Source organism: Oncorhynchus keta, unplaced genomic scaffold, assembly GCF_023373465.1.
Source record: "Oncorhynchus keta strain PuntledgeMale-10-30-2019 unplaced genomic scaffold, Oket_V2 Un_contig_6148_pilon_pilon, whole genome shotgun sequence".
Lineage (NCBI taxonomy): Eukaryota > Metazoa > Chordata > Actinopteri > Salmoniformes > Salmonidae > Oncorhynchus > Oncorhynchus keta.
In genome coordinates, this window is record NW_026288701.1 from 46,773 (window position 1) to 65,633 (window position 18,861).

The 18,861-nt window shown below is 45.4% G+C and overlaps 1 protein-coding gene across 1 annotated transcript in view; it reads right to left on the bottom strand.

Annotated features, from left to right (window-relative positions):
- LOC118383366 (prominin-1-A-like) overlaps positions 1–18,861 on the bottom strand; it is a 75,289-nt gene that overhangs the window by 37,754 nt on the left and 18,674 nt on the right. The window contains exons 2-4 of the mRNA XM_052510806.1: positions 5,392–5,453; positions 4,048–4,074; positions 2,042–2,247 (exon numbers count right to left, since the gene is read on the bottom strand). Coding sequence (XP_052366766.1) covers positions 2,042–2,247; positions 4,048–4,074; positions 5,392–5,453 — 295 coding nt within the window. The remainder of the gene's footprint in view (positions 1–2,041; positions 2,248–4,047; positions 4,075–5,391; positions 5,454–18,861) is intronic.

The window sequence follows — 18,861 nt, forward strand, 5'->3', positions numbered from 1 at the left end:
TCTAATACTGAACACTCTAATACTGAACACGATCTAATACTGAACACGATCTAATACTGAACACGATCTAATACTGAACACTAATACTAAACACAATCTAATACTGAACACAATCTAATACTGAACACACTCTAATACTGAACACAATCTAATACTGAACACTCTAATACTGAACACAATCTAATACTGAACACACTCTAATACTGAACACGATCTAATACTGAACACGATCTAATACTAAACACAATCTAATACTGAACACGATCTAATACTGAACACACTCTAATACTGAACACACTCTAATATTGAACACACTAATACTGAACACACACTAATACTGAACACGATCTAATACTGAACACACTCTAATACTGAACACGATCTAATACTGAACACACTCTAATACTGAACACACTCTAATATTGAACACGATCTAATACTGAACACTAATACTAAACACAATCTAATACTGAACACGATCTAATACTGAACACGATCTAATACTGAACACACTCTAATACTGAACACATGTCTAATACTGAACACAGGGGTCTAATACTGATGAACACGGATCTAATACTGAACACACTCTAATACTGAAACACAATACTGAACACACTAATACTGAACACGATCTAATACTGAACACGATCTAATACTGAATATGGAGGTGGTGAAGAATAGTGGTGTAGAAGGGTTACATGTAGTTGGAGTTTAGAGGTCAGGGGTCAGGGGAAGGTCTTACGTGATGAATAGGGAGGTGGTGATGAGAGCGGCCGTGTAGAAGGGTTACAGGTAGTTGGAGTTAAGGTCAGGGGTCAGGGGAAGGTCTTACGTGATGAATACGGAGGTGGTGATGAGAGGTAGAAGGGTTACAGGTAGTTGGAGTTAAGGTCAGAGGTCAGGGGTCAGGGGAAGGTCTTACGTGATGAATACGGGAGGTGGTGATGAGAGCGGCCGTGTAGAAGGGTTACAGGTAGTTGGAGTTAAGGTCAGAGGTCAGGGGTCAGGGGAAGGTCTTACGTGATGAATACGGAGGTGGTGATGAGAGCGGCCGTGTAGAAGGGTTACAGGTAGTTGAGTTAAGGTTAGGTCAGGTCAGGGGAAGGTCTTCGTGATGAATACGGAGGTGGTGATGAGAGCGGCCGGGAAGGGTTCAGGTAGTTGGAGTTAAGGTCAGAGGTCAGGGGTCAGGGGAAACGTGATGAATACGGAGGTGGTGATGAGAGCGGCCGTGTAGAAGGGTTACAGGTAGTTGGAGTTAAGGTCAGAGGTCAGGGGTCAGGGGAAGGTCTTACGTGATGAATACGGAGGTGGTGATGAGAGCGGCCGTGTAGAAGGGTTACAGGTAGTTGGAGTTAAGGTCAGAGGTCAGGGGTCAGGGGAAGGTCTTACGTGATGAATAGGGAGGTGGTGATGAGAGCGGCCGTGTAGAAGGGTTACAGGTAGTTGGAGTTAAGGTCAGAGGTCAGGGGTCAGGGGAAGGTCTTACGTGATGAATAGGGAGGTGGTGATGAGAGAGGCGGTGTAGAAGGGTTACAGGTAGTTGGAGTTAAGGTCAGAGGTCAGGGGTCAGGGGAAGGTCTTACGTGATGAATACGGAGGTGGTGATGAGAGCGGCCGTGTAGAAGGGTTACAGGTAGTTGGAGTTAAGGTCAGAGGTCAGGGGTCAGGGGAAGGTCTTACGTGATGAATACGGAGGTGGTGATGAGAGCGGCCGTGTAGAAGGGTTACAGGTAGTTGGAGTTAAGGTCAGAGGTCAGGGGAAGGTCTTACGTGATGGGAGGTGGTGATGAGAGCGGCCGTGTAGAAGGGTTACAGGTAGTTGGAGTTAAGGTCAGAGGTCAGGGGAAGGTCTTACGTGATGAATACGGAGGTGGTGATGAGAGCGGCCGTGTAGAAGGGTTACAGGTAGTTGGAGTTAAGGTCAGAGGTCAGGGGAAGGTCTTACGTGATGAATAGGGAGGTGGTGATGAGAGAGGCGGTGTAGAAGGGTTACAGGTAGTTGGAGTTAAGGTCAGAGGTCAGGGGAAGGTCTTACGTGATGAATACGGAGGTGGTGATGAGAGCGGCCGTGTAGAATCCTCTCTGACAGTCTGGGTTCTTCCCCTGTCTCTGGTGCATCTCCCCTCCACAGTTCTCACAGCAGCGACACACACAGAAACACAGTCCTACCACGGGGGTCAACACCAGGAATACACAGCCCAGACTCACACACAACAGGAAGCCCGCCTCATAGTAGATCGTCTGCAGGAAGACAGATACCACATTATTAGAGAGATAACTACCTGTCTGTTAGAGAGATAACTACCTGTCTGTAAGAGAGATAACTACCTGTCTGTTAGAGAGATAACTACCTGTCTGACCGGCTAGCTTTCTGACTGGCTAGCTGTCTGACAGGCCTGGTTGGCTGATTGTCTGTCTGTCTGTCTGTCTGTCTGTCTGTCTGTCTGTCTGTCTGACAGGCCTGGTTGGCTGATTGTCTGTCTGTCTGTCTGTCTGACAGGCCTGGTTGGCTGATTGTCTGTCTGACAGGCCTGGTTGGCTGTCTGTCTGTCTGTCTGTCTGTCTGTCTGTCTGTCTGTCTGTCTGTCTGTCTTAGGAGGTGAATTATAGAGGGTGTGGGTGTATTATAGTGGGTGTATTATAATGGGTGTGGGTGTATTATAGTGGGTGTGGGTGTATTATAGTGGGTGTGGGTGTATTATAGTGGGTGTGGGTGTATTATAGTGGTGTATTATAGTGGGTGTATTATAGTGGGTGTGGGTGTATTATAGTGGATGTATTATAGTGGGTGTGGGTGTATTATAGTGGGTGTATTATAGTGGGTGTCTTATAGTGGGTGTATTATAGTGGGTGTGGGTGTATTATAGTGGGTGTATTATAGTGGGTGTATTATAGTGGGTGTGGGTGTATTATAGTGGGTGTATTATAGTGGGTGTGGGTGTATTATAGTGGGTGTGGGTGTATTATAGTGGGTGAATTATAGTGAGTGTGGGTGTATTATAGTGGGTATGTGTGTATTATAGTGGGTGTATTATATTGGGTGTGCGTGTATTATAGTGGGTGTATTATAGTGGGTGTATTATAGTGGGTGTATTATAGTGGGTGTATTATATTGGGTGTGGGTGTATTATAGTGGGTGTGGGTGTATTATAGTGGGTGTGGGTGTATTATAGTGGGTGTATTATAGTGGGTGTGGGTGTATTATAGTAAGTGTATTATAGTGGGTGTATTATAGTGGGTGTATTATAGTGGGTGTATTATAGTGGGTGTGGGTGTATTATAGTGGGTGTATTATAGTGGATGTATTATAGTGGGTGTGGGTGTATTATAGTGGGTGTATTATAGTGGGTGTCTTATAGTGGGTGTATTATAGTGGGTGTGGGTGTATTATAGTGGGTGTATTATAGTGGGTGTATTATAGTGGGTGTGTGGGTGTATTATAGTGGGTGTGGGTGTATTATAGTGGGTGTGGGTGTATTATAGTGGGTGAATTATAGTGAGTGTGGGTGTATTATAGTGGGTATGTGTGTATTATAGTGGGTGTATTATAGTGGGTGTATTATAGTGGGTGTGGGTGTATTATAGTGGGTGTATTACAGTGGGTGTATTATAGTGGGTGTATTATAGTGGGTGTGGGTGTATTATAGTGGGTGTATTATAGTGGCTGTGGGTGTATTATAGTGGGTGTGGGTGTATTGTAGTGGGTGTGGGTGTATTATAGTGGGTGTGGGTGTATTGTAGTGGGTGTGGGTGTATTATAGTGGCTGTGGGTGTATTATAGTGGGTGTGGGTGTATTGTAGTGGGTGTGGGTGTATTATAGTGGGTGTGGGTGTATTATAGTGGCTGTGGGTGTATTATAGTGGGTGTGGGTGTATTGTAGTGGGTGTGGGTGTATTATAGTGGCTGTGGGTGTATTATAGTGGGTGTGGGTGTATTATAGTGGGTGTGGGTGTATTATAGTGGGTGTGGGTGTATTGTAGTGGGTGTGGGTGTATTGTAGTGGGTGTGGGTGTATTATAGTGGCTGTATGGTGACTTTACCTGTAGCATTAAGACAACGTTCTCTGGCTGCAACAGCAGAACACACAGAGTTACACAGAGTTAGTATGAGAGAGAGAGAGAGAGACCTACCTCTCTATAACACATGAGAGAGAGAGCATGTTAGCATAACATAGCATATCTCTATAACACAGAGTTAGTATGACAGCATGTTAGTGAGTTATACATGATTATATCTCTCACACAGCCTACCTCTCTATAACACAGAGTTAGTATTACATGATTATATCTCTCTCACAGCCTACCTCTCTATAACACAGAGTTAGTATTACACAGAGTTAGCATGTTAGCCTACCTCTCTATAACACAGAGTTAGTATACAGCATATCTATCTCTCTATAACACAGAGTTAGTATTATGTTATTATTATATCTCTCTCACACAGCCACCTGTCTATAACACAGAGTTATACATGATTATATCTCTCACACAGCCTACCTCTCTATAACACAGAGTTAGTATTACAGCAGTGAGTATTACATGATTATATCTCACACACAGCCTACCTCTCTATAACACAGAGTTAGTATTACATGATTATATCTCTCACACAGCCTACCTCTCTATAACACAGAGTTAGTATTACATGATTATATCTCTCATCTCACACAGCCTACCTCTCTATAACACAGAGTTAGTATTACAGCAGTGAGTTATACATGATTATATCTCTCTCACAGCCTACCTCTCTATAACACAGAGTTAGTATTACAGCATGTTAGTGAGTTATACATGATTATATCTCTCTCACACAGCCTACCTCTCTATAACACAGAGTTAGTATTACATGATTATATCTCTCTCACAGCCTACCTCTCTATAACACAGAGTTAGTATTACATGATTATATCTCTCTCACAGCCTACCTCTCTATAACACAGAGTTAGTATATAACACAGAGTTGTATTACAGCAGTGAGTTATACATGATTATATCTCTCTCACACAGCTTACCCTCTATAACACAGAGTTAGTATAACAGTGAGTTATACATGATTATAGTCTCTCTCACAGCCTACCTCTCTATAACACAGAGTTAGTATTACAGCATGTTAGTTAGTTATACATGATTATATCTCTCACACAGCCTACCTCTCTATAACACAGAGTTAGTATTACATGATTATATCTCTCTCACACAGCCTACCTCTCTATAACACAGAGTTAGTATTACATGATTATATCTCTCTCACACAGCCTACCTCTCTATAACACAGAGTTAGTATTACATGATTATATCTCTCTCTCACAGCCTACCTCTCTATAACACAGAGTTAGTATTACAGCAGTGAGTTATACATGATTATATCTCTCTCACACAGCCTACCTTGCGATAGTCTTCCAGTTTTATCCCTCCCATGTTCTGTTGGATGACTTTTACGATGAGATCTGAGAACACAACACAACCTCTTCAGCCAATCACATAACACACGCTTGTTAGCCAATCACACAATACAATAGTCATTAGCCAATCATATACAACAGTCGTTAGATCCTAGACTTTTCCACTTCACAATAGCAGCCCTTACAGTTGACCGGGGCAGCTCTGGCAGGGCAGACATTTGTTGGAAAGGTGGCATCCTATGACAGTGCCACATTGAAAGACAATGGGCTCTTCAGTAAGGCCATTCTACTGCCAATGTTCCTATGGAGATTGCATGTTGACAGTATGTCTTTATATAGATTGGACGCAGTAATACCTGATCTGTTGCTCAGCAGGTACACACACACACACACACACACAGAAAGACACAGAAGCTTTTTTAAATATGAGGGAACAGGTAGTAGTGGGTTGGGGCTGTGTTCTAAAACTGTCTGGACAGTTAAAAGCTGTTCTAGAACTGTCTGGTCAGTAAAAGCTGTTCTAGAACTGTCTGGTCAGTAAAAAGCTGTGTTCTAGAACTGTCTGGTCAGTAAAAGCTGTTCCAGAACTGTCTGGTCAGTAAAAAGCTGTTCTGGAACTGTCTGGCCAGTTAAAAGCGATGTTCTAGAACTGTTTGGTCAGTAAAAGCTGTTCTAGAACTGTCTGGTCAGTAAAAAGCTGTTCTGGAACTGTCTGGCCAGTTAAAAGCTATGTTCTAGAACTGTCTCGTCAGTAAAAAGCTGTGTTCTAGAACTGTCTGGTCAGTAAAAAGCTGTTCTAGAACTGTCTCGTCAGTAAAAAGCTGTGTTGTAGAACTGTCTCGTCAGTAAAAAGCGATGTTCTAGAACTGTCTCGTCAGTAAAAAGCTGTGTTCTAGAACTGTCTGGTCAGTAAAAAGCTGTTCTAGAACTGTCTCGTCAGTAAAAAGCTGTGTTGTAGAACTGTCTCGTCAGTAAAAAGCTGTGTTCTAGAACTGTCTCGTCAGTAAAAAGCTGTGTTCTAGAACTGTCTGGTCAGTAAAAAGCTGTTCTAGAACTGTGTGGTCAGTTAAAAGCTGTGCTAGAACTGTCTGGTAAGTTAAAAGCTGTTCTAGAACTGTCTGCCCTGTTAAAAACTGGTCTAGAACTGTCTGGTCAGTACAAAACTGTTCTAGAACTGTCTGGTCAGTAGAAAGCTGTTCTAGAACTGTCTGGTCAGTAAAACGCTGTTCAAGAACGGTCTGGTCAGTTAAAAACTGTTCTAGAACTGTCTGGTCAGTTAAAAGCTGTGTTCTAGAACTGACAGGTCAGTAAAAAGCTGTTCTAGAACTGTCTGGTCAGTTAAAATCTGTTCTAGAACTGTCTGCCCTGTTAAAAACTATTCTAGAACTGTCTGGTCAGTAGAAAGCTGTTCTAGAACTGTCTGGTCAGTAAAACGCTGTTCAAGAACGGTCTGGTCAGTTAACATTTACATTTAAGTCATTTAGCAGACAAAAACTGTTCTAGAACTGTCTGCCCTGTTAAAAACTGTTCTAGAACTGTCTGGTCAGTAGAAAGCTGTTCTAGAACTGTCTGGTCGGTAAAACGCTGTTCAAGAACGGTCTGGTCAGTTAAAAACTGTTCTAGAACTGTCTGGTCAGTTAAAAGCTGTTCTAGAACTGTCTGGTCAGTAAAAAGCTGTGTTCTGGAACTGTCTGGTCAGTAAAAAGCTGTGTTCTAGAACTGTCTGGTCAGTAAAAGCTGGTCTAGAACGGTCTGGTCAGTAAAAGCTGGTCTAGAACTGTCTGGTCTCTCAAAAATTTTAGAAAAGGCTGTTGCGCAGCAACTTACTGCCTTCCTGAAGACAAACAATGTATACGAAATGCTTCAGTCTGGTTTTAGACCCCATCATAGCACTGAGACGGCACTTGTGAAGGTGGTAAATGACATTTTAATGGCATCGGAACGAGGCTCTGCATCTGTCCTCGTGCTCCTAGACCTTAGTGCTGCTTTTGATACCATCGATCACCACATTATTTTGGAGAGATTGGAAACCCAAATTGGTCTACACGGACAAGTTCTGGCCTAGTTTAGATCTTATCTGTCGGAAAGATATCAGTTTGTCTCTGTGAATGGTTTGTCCTCTGACAAATCAACTGTAAATTTCGGTGTTCTAAGGAGATGATTGTGACTTCAGGAAACAGCAGAGGGAACACCCCTCAAGGTTCCGTTTTAGGACCACTATTGTTTTCACTATATATTTTACCTCTTGGGGATGTTATTCGAAAACATAATGTTAACTTTCACTGCTATGCGGATGACACACAGCTGTACATTTCAATGAAACATGGTGAAGCCCCAAAATTGCCCTTGCTAGAAGCATGTGTTTCAGACATAAGGAAGTGGATGGCTGCAAACTTTCTACTTTTAAACTCGGACAAAACAGAGATGCTTGTTCTAGGTCCCAAGAAACAAAGAGATCTTCTGTTGAATCTGACAATTAATCTTAATGGTTGTACAGTCGTCTCAAATAAAACTGTGAAGGACCTCGGCGTTACTCTGGACCCTGATCTCTCTTTTGAAGAACATATCAAGACCATTTCAAGGACAGCTTTTTTCCATCTACGTAACATTGCAAAAATCTGAAACTTTCTGTCCAAAAATGATGCAGAAAAATTAATCCATGCTTTTGTTACTTCTAGGTTAGACTACTGCAATGCTCTACTTTCTGGCTACCCGGATAAAGCACTAAATAAACTTCAGTTAGTGCTAAATACGGCTGCTAGAATCCTGACTAGAACCAAAAAATGTGATCATATTACTCCAGTGCTAGCCTCCCTACACTGGCTTCCTGTCAAGGCAATGGCTGATTTCAAGGTTTTACTGCTAACCTACAAAGCATTACATGGGCTTGCTCCTACCTATCTCTCTGATTTGGTCCTGCCATACATACCTACACGTATGCTACGGTCACAAGACGCAGGCCTCTTAATTGTCCCTAGAATTTCTAAGCAAACAGCTGGAGGCAGGGCTTTCTCCTATAGAGCTCCATTTTTATGGAACGGTCTGCCTACCCATGTCAGATGACCAGTGGCAAATCTAAATCGGTCTCAACATTTAAGTCTTTACTGAAGACTCATCTCTTCAGTGGGTCATATGATTGAGTGTAGTCTGGCCCAGGAGTGGGAAGGTGAACGGAAAGGCTCTGGAGCAACGAACCGCCCTTGCTGTCTCTGCCTGGCTGGTTCCCCTCTTTCCACTGGGATTCTCTGCCTCTAACCCTATTACAGGGGCTGAGTCACTGGCTTACTGGGGCTCTCTCATGCCGTCCCTGGAAGGGGTGCGTCACCTGAGTGGGTTGATTCACTGATGTGGTCATCCTGTCTGGGTTGGCGCCCCCCCTTGGGTTGTGCCATGGCGGAGATCTTTGTGGGCTATACTCAGCCTTGTCTCAGGATGGTAAGTTGGTGGTTGAAGATATCCCTCTAGTGGTGTGGGGGCTGTGCTTTGTCAAAGTGGGTGGGGTTATATCCTTCCTGTTTGGCCCTGTCCGGGGGTGTCCTCGGATGGGGCCACAGTATCTCCTGACCCCTCCTGTCTCAGCCTCCAGTATTTATGCTGCAGTAGTTTATGTGTCGGGGGGCTAGGGTCAGTTTGTTATATCTGGAGTACTTCTCCTGTCCTATTCGGTGTCCTATGTGAATCTAAGTGTGCGTTCTCTAATTCTCTCCTCTCTTTCTTTCTCTCTCTCGGAGGACCTGAGCCCTTGGACCATGCCCCAGGACTACCTGACATGATGACTCCTTGCTGTCCCCAGTCCACCTGGCCGTGCTGCTGCTCCAGTTTCAACTGACCTGAGCCCTAGGACCATGCCCCAGGACTACCTGACATGATGACTCCTTGCTGTCCCCAGTCCACCTGGCCATGCTGCTGCTCCAGTTTCAACTGTTCTGCCTTATTATTATTCGCCCATGCTGGTCATTTATGAACGTTTTAACATCTTGGCCATGTTCTGTTATAATCTCCACCCGGCACAGCCAGAAGAGGACTGGCCACCCCACATAGCCTGGTTCCTCTCTAGGTTTCTTCCTAGGTTTTGGCCTTTCTAGGGAGTTTTTCCTAGCCACCGTGCTTCTACACCTGCATTGCTTGCTGTTTGGAGTTTTAGGCTGGGTTTCTGTACAGCACTTTGAGATATCAGCTGATGTACAAAGGGCTATATAAATACATTTGATTTGATTTGATTTGGTCAGTAAAAGCTGTTCTGGAACTGTCTGGTCAGTAAAAGCTGTTCTAGAACTGTCTGGTCAGTAAAAGCTGTTCTAGAACTGTCTGGTCAGTAAAAGCTGTTCTAGAACTGTCTGGTCAGTAAAAGCTTTTCTAGAACTGTCTGGTCAGTAAAAGCTGTTCTAGAACTGTCTGGTCAGTAAAAGCTGTTCTGGAACTGTCTGGTCAGTTAAAAGCTGTTCTAGAACTGTCTGGTCAGTAAAAGCTGTGTTCGGGAACTTTCTGGTCAATAAAAGCTGTTCTAGAACTGTCTGGTCAGTAAAAGCTGTTCTAGAACTGTCTGGTCAGTAAAAGCTGTTCTAGAACTGTCTGGTCAGTAAAAGCTGTTCTAGAACTGTCTGGTCAGTAAAAGCTGTTCTGGAACTGTCTGGTCAGTAAAAGGCTGGTCTAGAACTCTCTGGTCAGTAAAAGCTGTTCTAGAACTGTCTGGTTAGTAAAAAGCTGGTCTAGAACTCTCTGGTCAGTAAAAAGCTGATCTAGAACTGTCTGGTCAGTAAAACGCTTGTCTAGAACTCTCTGGTCAGTAAAAGCTGTTCTAGAACTGTCTGGTCAGTAAAAAGCTTGTCTAGAACTCTCTGGTCAGTAAAAGCTGTTCTAGAACTGTCTGGTCAGTAAAAGCTGTTCTAGAACTGTCTGGTCAGTAAAAAGCTGGTCTAGAACTGTCTGGTCAGTAAAAGCTGGTCTAGAACTTCTAGAACTGTCTGGTCAGTAAAAAGCTGGTCTAGAACTCTCTGGTCAGTAAAAGTTGTGTTGTCCGGCTGATAATCCAATTCCAGTAAAATGGCTGCAGTTCCCAGACCCTCCTGACCACTCTGTAACGGCTAACGGCTAACAGCTAGCAGTATTACAATTCACTGCAGCTCCACCCAGAACATAATACTGCCCTGTCCCACCCATAACATTATACTGCCCTGTTCCACCCATAACATTATACTGCCCTGTCCCACCCATAACATTATACTGCCCTGTCCCACCCATAACATAATACTGCCCTGTCCCACCCATAACATTATACTGCCCTGTCCCACCCATAACATTATACTGCCCTGTCCCACCCATAACATTATACTGCCCTGTCCCACCCATAACATTATACTGCCCTGTCCCACCATTAACATTATACTGCCCTGTCCCACCATAACATTATACTGCCCTGTCCCACCCATAACATTATACTGCCATAACATTATACTCCCACCCCATACTGCCCTGTCCCACCCATAACATTATACTGCCCTGTCCCACCCATAACATTATACTGCCCTGTCCACCCATAACATTATACTGCCCTGTCCCACCCATAACATTATACTGCCCTGTCCCACCCATAACATTATACTGCCCTGTCCCACCCATAACATTATACTGCCCTGTCCCACCCATAACATTATACTCCCACCCATAACATTATACTGCCCTGTCCCACCCAGAACATTATACTGCCCTGTCCCACCCATAACATTATACTGCCCTGTCCCACCCATAACATTATACTGCCCTGTCCCACCCATAACATTATACTGCCCTGTCCCACCCATAACATTATACTGCCCTGTCTGTCCACCCATAACATTATACTGCCCTGTCCACCCATAACCCACTGCCCTGTCCACCCATAACATTATACTGCCCTGTCCCACCCATAACATTATACTGCCCTGTCCCACCCATAACATTATACTGCCCTGTCCCACCCATAACATTATACTGCCCTGTCCCACCCATAACATTATACTGCCCTGTCCCACCCATAACATTATACTGCCCTGTCCCACCCATAACATTATACTGCCCTGTCCACCCATAACATTATACTGCCCTGTCCCACCCATAACATTATACTGCCCTGTCCCACCCATAACATTATACTGCCCTGTCCCACCCATAACATTATACTGCCCTGTCCCACCCATAACATTATACTGTCCCACCCATAACCTGTCCCACCCATAACATTATACTGCCCTGTCCCACCCATAACATTATACTGCCCTGTCCCACCCATAACATTATACTGCCCTGTCCCACCCATAACATTATACTGCCCTGTCCCACCCATAACATTATACTGCCCTGTCCCACCCATAACATTATACTGCCCTGTCCCCATTACCCATAACATTATACTGCCCTGTCCCACCCATAACATTATACTGCCCTGTGTCCCACCCATAACATTATTCCACCCATAACATTATACTGCCCTGTCCCACCCATAACATTATACTGCCCTGTCCCACCCATAACATTATACTGCCCTGTCCCACCCAGTCCCACCCATAACATTAACTGTCCCACCCAGAACATTATACTGCCCTGTCCCACCCATAACATTATACTGCCCTGTTCCACCCATAACATTATACTGCCCTGTCCCACCCATAACATTATACTGCCCTGTCCACCCATAACATTATACTGCCCTGTCCCACCCATAACATTATACTGCCCTGTCCCACCCATAACATTATACTGCCCTGTCCCACCCATAACATTATGCCCTGCCCTGCCCTGTCCACCCATAACATTATACTGCCCTGTCCCACCCATAACATTATACTGCCCTGTTCCACCCATAACATTATACTGCCCTGTCCCACCCATAACATTATACTGCCCTGTCCCACCCATAACATTATACTGCCCTGTCCCACCCATAACATTATACTGCCCTGTCCCACCCATAACATTATACTGCCCTGCCCTGTGCCCCCACCCATAACATTATACTGCCCTGTCCCACCCATAACATTATACTGCCCTGTCCACCCATAACATTATACTGCCCTGTCCCACCCATAACCCATAACATTATACTGCCCTGTCCCACCCATAACATTATACTGCCCTGTCCCACCCATAACATTATACTGCCCTGTCCCACCCATAACATTATACTGCCCTGTCCCACCCATAACATTATACTGCCCTGTTCCACCCATAACATTATACTGCCCTGTTCCACCCATAACATTATACTGCCCTGTCCCACCCATTATAACATTATACTGCCCTGTTCCACCCATAACATTATACTGCCCTGTCCACCCATAACATTATACTGCCCTGTCCCACCCATAACATTATACTGCCCTGTCCCACCCATAACATTATACTGCCCTGTCCCACCCATAACATTATACTGCCCTGTCCCACCCATAACATTATACTGCCCTGTCCCACCCATAACATTATACTGCCCTGTCCCACCCATAACATTATACTGCCCTGTCCCACCCATAACATTATACTGCCCTGTCCCACCCATAACATTATACTGCCCTGTCCCACCCATAACATTATACTGCCCTGTCCACCCATAACATTATACTGCCCTGTCCCACCCATAACATTATACTGCCCTGTCCCACCCATAACATTATACTGCCCTGTCCCACCCATAACATTATACTGCCCTGTCCCACCCATAACATTATACTGCCCTGTCCCACCCATAACATTATACTGCCCTGTCCCACCCATAACATTATACTGCCCTGTTCCACCCATAACATTATACTGCCCTGTCCCACCCATAACATTATACTGCCCTGTCCCACCCCTATCTTTCTCCTGCTCACCCATAACATTATACTGCCCTGTCCCACCCATAACATTATACTGCCCTGTCCCACCCATAACATTATACTGCCCTGTCCCACCCATAACATTATACTGCCCTGTCCCACCCATAACATTATACTGCCCTGTCCCACCATAACATAACATTATACTGTCCCACCCCCTGTCCCACCCATAACATTATACTGCCCTGTCCCACCCATAACATTATACTGCCCTGTCCCACCCATAACATTATACTGCCCTGTCCCACCCATAACATTTATCCCACCCTAACATTATACTGCCCTGTCCCACCCATAACATTATACTGCCCTGTCCCACCCATAACATTATACTGCCCTGTCCCACCCATAACATTATACTGCCCTGTCCCACCCAGAACATTATACTGCCCTGTCCCACCCATAACATTATACTGCCCTGTCCCACCCATAACATTATACTGCCCTGTCCCACCCATAACATTATACTGCCCTGTCCCACCCATAACATTATACTGCCCTGTTCCACCCATAACATTATACTGCCCTGTCCCACCCATAACATTATACTGCCCTGTCCCACCCAGAACATTATACTGCCCTGTAACCACCCATAACATTATACTGCCCTGTTCCACCCATAACATTATACTGCCCTGTCCCACCATAACACTGCCCTGAACATTATACTGCCCTGTCCCACCCATAACATTATACTGCCCTGTGCCCTGTCCCACCCATAACATTATACTGCCCTGTCCCACCCAGAACATTATATAACATTATACTGCCCTGTCCCACCCATAACATTATACTGCCCTGTCCCACCCATAACATTATACTGCCCTGTCCCACCCATAACATTATACTGCCCTGTCCCACCCATAACATTATACTGCCCTGTCCCACCCATAACATTATACTGCCCTGTCCCACCCATAACATTATACTGCCCTGTCCCACCCATAACATTATACTGCCCTGTCCCACCCATAACATTATACTGCCCTGTTCCACCCATAACATTATACTGCCCTGTCCCACCCATAACATTATACTGCCCTGTCCCACCCATAACATTATACTGCCCTGTCCTACCCATAACATTATACTGCCCTGTCCACCCATAACATTATACTGCCCTGTCCCACCCATAACATTATACTGCCCTGTCCCACCCATAACATTATACTGCCCTGTCCCACCCATAACATTATACTGCCCTGTTCCACCCATAACATTATACTGCCCTGTCCCACCCATAACATTATACTGCCCTGTCCCACCCATAACATTATACTGCCCTGTCCACCCATAACATTATACTGCCCTGTCCCACCCATAACATTATACTGCCCTGTTCCACCCATAACATTATACTGCCCTGTCCCACCCATAACATTATACTGCCCTGTTCCACCCATAACATTATACTGCCCTGTCCCACCCATAACATTATACTGCCCTGTCCCACCCATAACATTATACTGCCCTGTCCCACCCATAACATTATACTGCCCTGTCCCACCCATAACATTATACTGCCCTGTCCCACCCATAACATTATACTGCCCTGTCCCACCCATAACATTATACTGCCCTGTCCCACCCATAACATTATACTGCCCTGTCCCACCCATAACATTATACTGCCCTGTCCCACCCATAACATTATACTGCCCTGTCCCACCCATAACATTATGTCCCACCCATAACATTATATTATAACTGCCCTGTCCCACCCATAACATTATACTGCCCTGTCCCACCCAGAACATTATACTGCCCTGTCCCACCCATAACATTATACTGCCCTGTCCCACCCATTAACATAACATTATACTGCCCTGTCCCACCCATAACATTATACTGCCCTGTTCCACCCATAACATTATACTGCCCTGTTCCACCCATAACATTATACTGCCCTGTCCCACCCATAACATTATACTGCCCTGTCCCACCCATAACATTATACTGCCCTGTCCCACCCATAACATTATACTGCCCTGTCCCACCCATAACATTATACTGCCCTGTCCCACCCATAACATTATACTGCCCTGTCCCACCCATAACATTATACTGCCCTGTCCCACCCATAACATTATACTGCCCTGTCCCACCCATAACATTATACTGCCCTGTCCCACCCATAACATTATACTGCCCTGTCCACCCATAACATTATACTGCCCTGTCCCACCCAGAACATTATACTGCCCTGTCCCACCCATAACATTATACTGCCCTGTCCCACCCATAACATTATACTGCCCTGTCCCACCCATAACATTATACTGCCCTGTCCCACCCATAACATTATACTGCCCTGTCCCACCCATAACATTATACTGCCCTGTCCCACCCATAACATTATACTGCCCTGTCCACCCATAACATTATACTGCCCTGTCCCACCCATAACATTATACTGCCCTGTCCCACCCATAACATTATACTGCCCTGTCCCACCCCATTATAGAACATTATACTGCCCTGTTCCACCCATAACATTATACTGCCCTGTCCCACCCATAACATTATACTGCCCTGTCCCACCCATAACATTATACTGCCCTGTCCCACCCATAACATTATACTGCCCTGTCCACCCATAACATTATACTGCCCTGTCCCACCCATAACATTATACTGCCCTGTCCCACCCATAACATTATACTGCCCTGTCCCACCACAACATTATAGGGCCCTGTCCCACCCATAACATTATACTGCCCTGTCCCACCCATAACATTATACTGCCCTGTCCCACCCATAACATTATACTGCCCTGTCCCACCCATAACATTATACTGCCCTGTCCCACCCATAACATTATACTGCCCTGTCCCACCCATAACATTATACTGCCCTGTCCCACCCATAACATTATACTGCCCTGTCCCACCCACTGCCCTGTAACATTATACTGCCCTGTCCCACCCATAACATTATACTGCCCTGTCCCACCCATAACATTATACTGCCCTGTCCCACCCATAACATTATACTGCCCTGTCCCACCCATAACATTATACTGCCCTGTCCCACCCATAACATTATACTGCCCTGTTCCACCCATAACATTATACTGCCCTGTCCCACCCATAACATTATACTGCCCTGTCCCACCCATAACATTATACTGCCCTGTCCCATTATACTGCCCCCATAACATTATACTGCCCTGTTCCACCCATAACATTATACTGCCCTGTCTGTCCACCCATAACATTATACTGCCCTGTCCCACCCATAACATTATACTGCCCTGTCCCACCCATAACATTATACTGCCCTGTCCCACCCATAACATTATATTATACTGCCCTGTCCCACCCATAACATTATACTGCCCTGTCCCACCCATAACATTATACTGCCCTGTCCCACCCATAACATTATACTGCCCTGTCCCACCCATAACATTATACTGCCCTGTCCCACCCATAACATTATACTGCCCTGTCCCACCCATAACATTATACTGCCCTGTTCCACCCATAACATTATACTGCCCTGTCCCACCCATAACATTATACTGCCCTGTCCCACCCATAACATTATACTGCCCTGTCCCACCCATAACATTATACTGCCCTGTCCCACCCATAACATTATACTGCCCTGTCCCACCCAGAACATTATACTGCCCTGTCCCACCCATAACATTATACTGCCCTGTCCCACCCATAACATTATACTGCCCTGTTCCACCCATAACATTATACTGCCCTGTCCCACCCATAACATTATACTGCCCTGTCCCACCCATAACATTATACTGCCCTGTCCCACCCATAACATTATACTGCCCTGTCCCACCCATAACATTATACTGCCCTGTCCACCCATAACATTATACTGCCCTGTTCACCCATAACATTATACTGCCCTGTCCACCCATAACATTATACTGCCCTGTCCCACCCATAACATTATACTGCCCTGTCCCACCCATAACATTATACTGCCCTGTCCCACCCATAACATTATACTGCCCTGTCCCACCCATAACATTATACTGCCCTGTCCCACCCATAACATTATACTGCCCTGTTCCACCCATAACATTATACTGCCCTGTTCCACCCATAACATTATACTGCCCTGTCCCACCCATAACATTATACTGCCCTGTCCCACCCATAACATTATACTGCCCTGTCCCACCCATAACATTATACTGCCCTGTCCCACCCATAACATTATACTGCCCTGTCCCACCCATAACATTATACTGCCCTGTCCCACCCATAACATTATACTGCCCTGTCCCACCCATAACATTATACTGCCCTGTCCCACCCATAACATTATACTGCCCTGTCCCACCCATAACATTATACTGCCCTGTCCCACCCATAACATTATACTGCCCTGTCCCACCCATAACATTATACTGCCCTGTCCCACCCATAACATTATACTGCCCTGTCCCACCCATAACATTATACTGCCCTGTCCCACCATAACATTATACTGCCCTTTCCCACCCATAACATTATACTGCCCTGTCATAACCACCCATACACATTATAACTGCCCTGTCCCACCCATAACATTATACTGCCCTGTCCCACCCATAACATTATACTGCCCTGTCCCACCCATAACATTATACTGCCCTGTCCCACCCATAACATTATACTGCCCTGTCCCACCCATAACATTATACTGCCCTGTCCCACCCATAACATTATACTGCCCTGTTCCACCCATAACATTATACTGCCCTGTCCCACCCATAACATTATACTGCCCTGTCCCACCCATAACATTATACTGCCCTGTCCCACCCATAACATTATACTGCCCTGTCCCACCCATAACATTATACTGCCCTGTCCCACCCATAACATTATACTGCCCTGTCCCACCCATAACATTATACTGCCCTGTCCCACCCATAACATTATACTGCCCTGTCCACCCATAACATTATACTGCCCTGTCCCACCCATAACATTATACTGCCCTGTTCCACCCATAACATTATACTGCCCTGTCCCACCCATAACATTATACTGCCCTGTACTGCCCTGTCCCACCCATAACATTATACTGCCCTGTTCCACCCATAACATTATACTGCCCTGTTCCACCCATAACATTATACTGCCCTGTCCCACCCATAACATTATACTGCCCTGTCCCACCCATAACATTATACTGCCCTGTCCCACCCATAACATTATACTGCCCTGTCCCACCCATAACATTATACTGCCCTGTCCCCCATAACCCACCCATAACATTATACTGCCCTGTCCCACCCATAACATTATACTGCCCTGTCCCACCCATAACATTATACTGCCCACCCATAACATTATACTGCCCTGTCCCACCCATAACATTATACTGCCCTGTCCCACCCATAACATTATACTGCCCTGTCCCACCCATAACATTATACTGCCCTGTCCCACCCATAACATTATACTGCCCTGTCCCACCCATAACATTATACTGCCCTGTCCCACCCATAACATTATACTGCCCTGTCCCACCCATAACATTATACTGCCCTGTCCCACCCATAACATTATACTGCCCTGTCCCACCCATAACATTATACTGCCCTGTCCCACCCATAACATTATACTGCCCTGTCCACC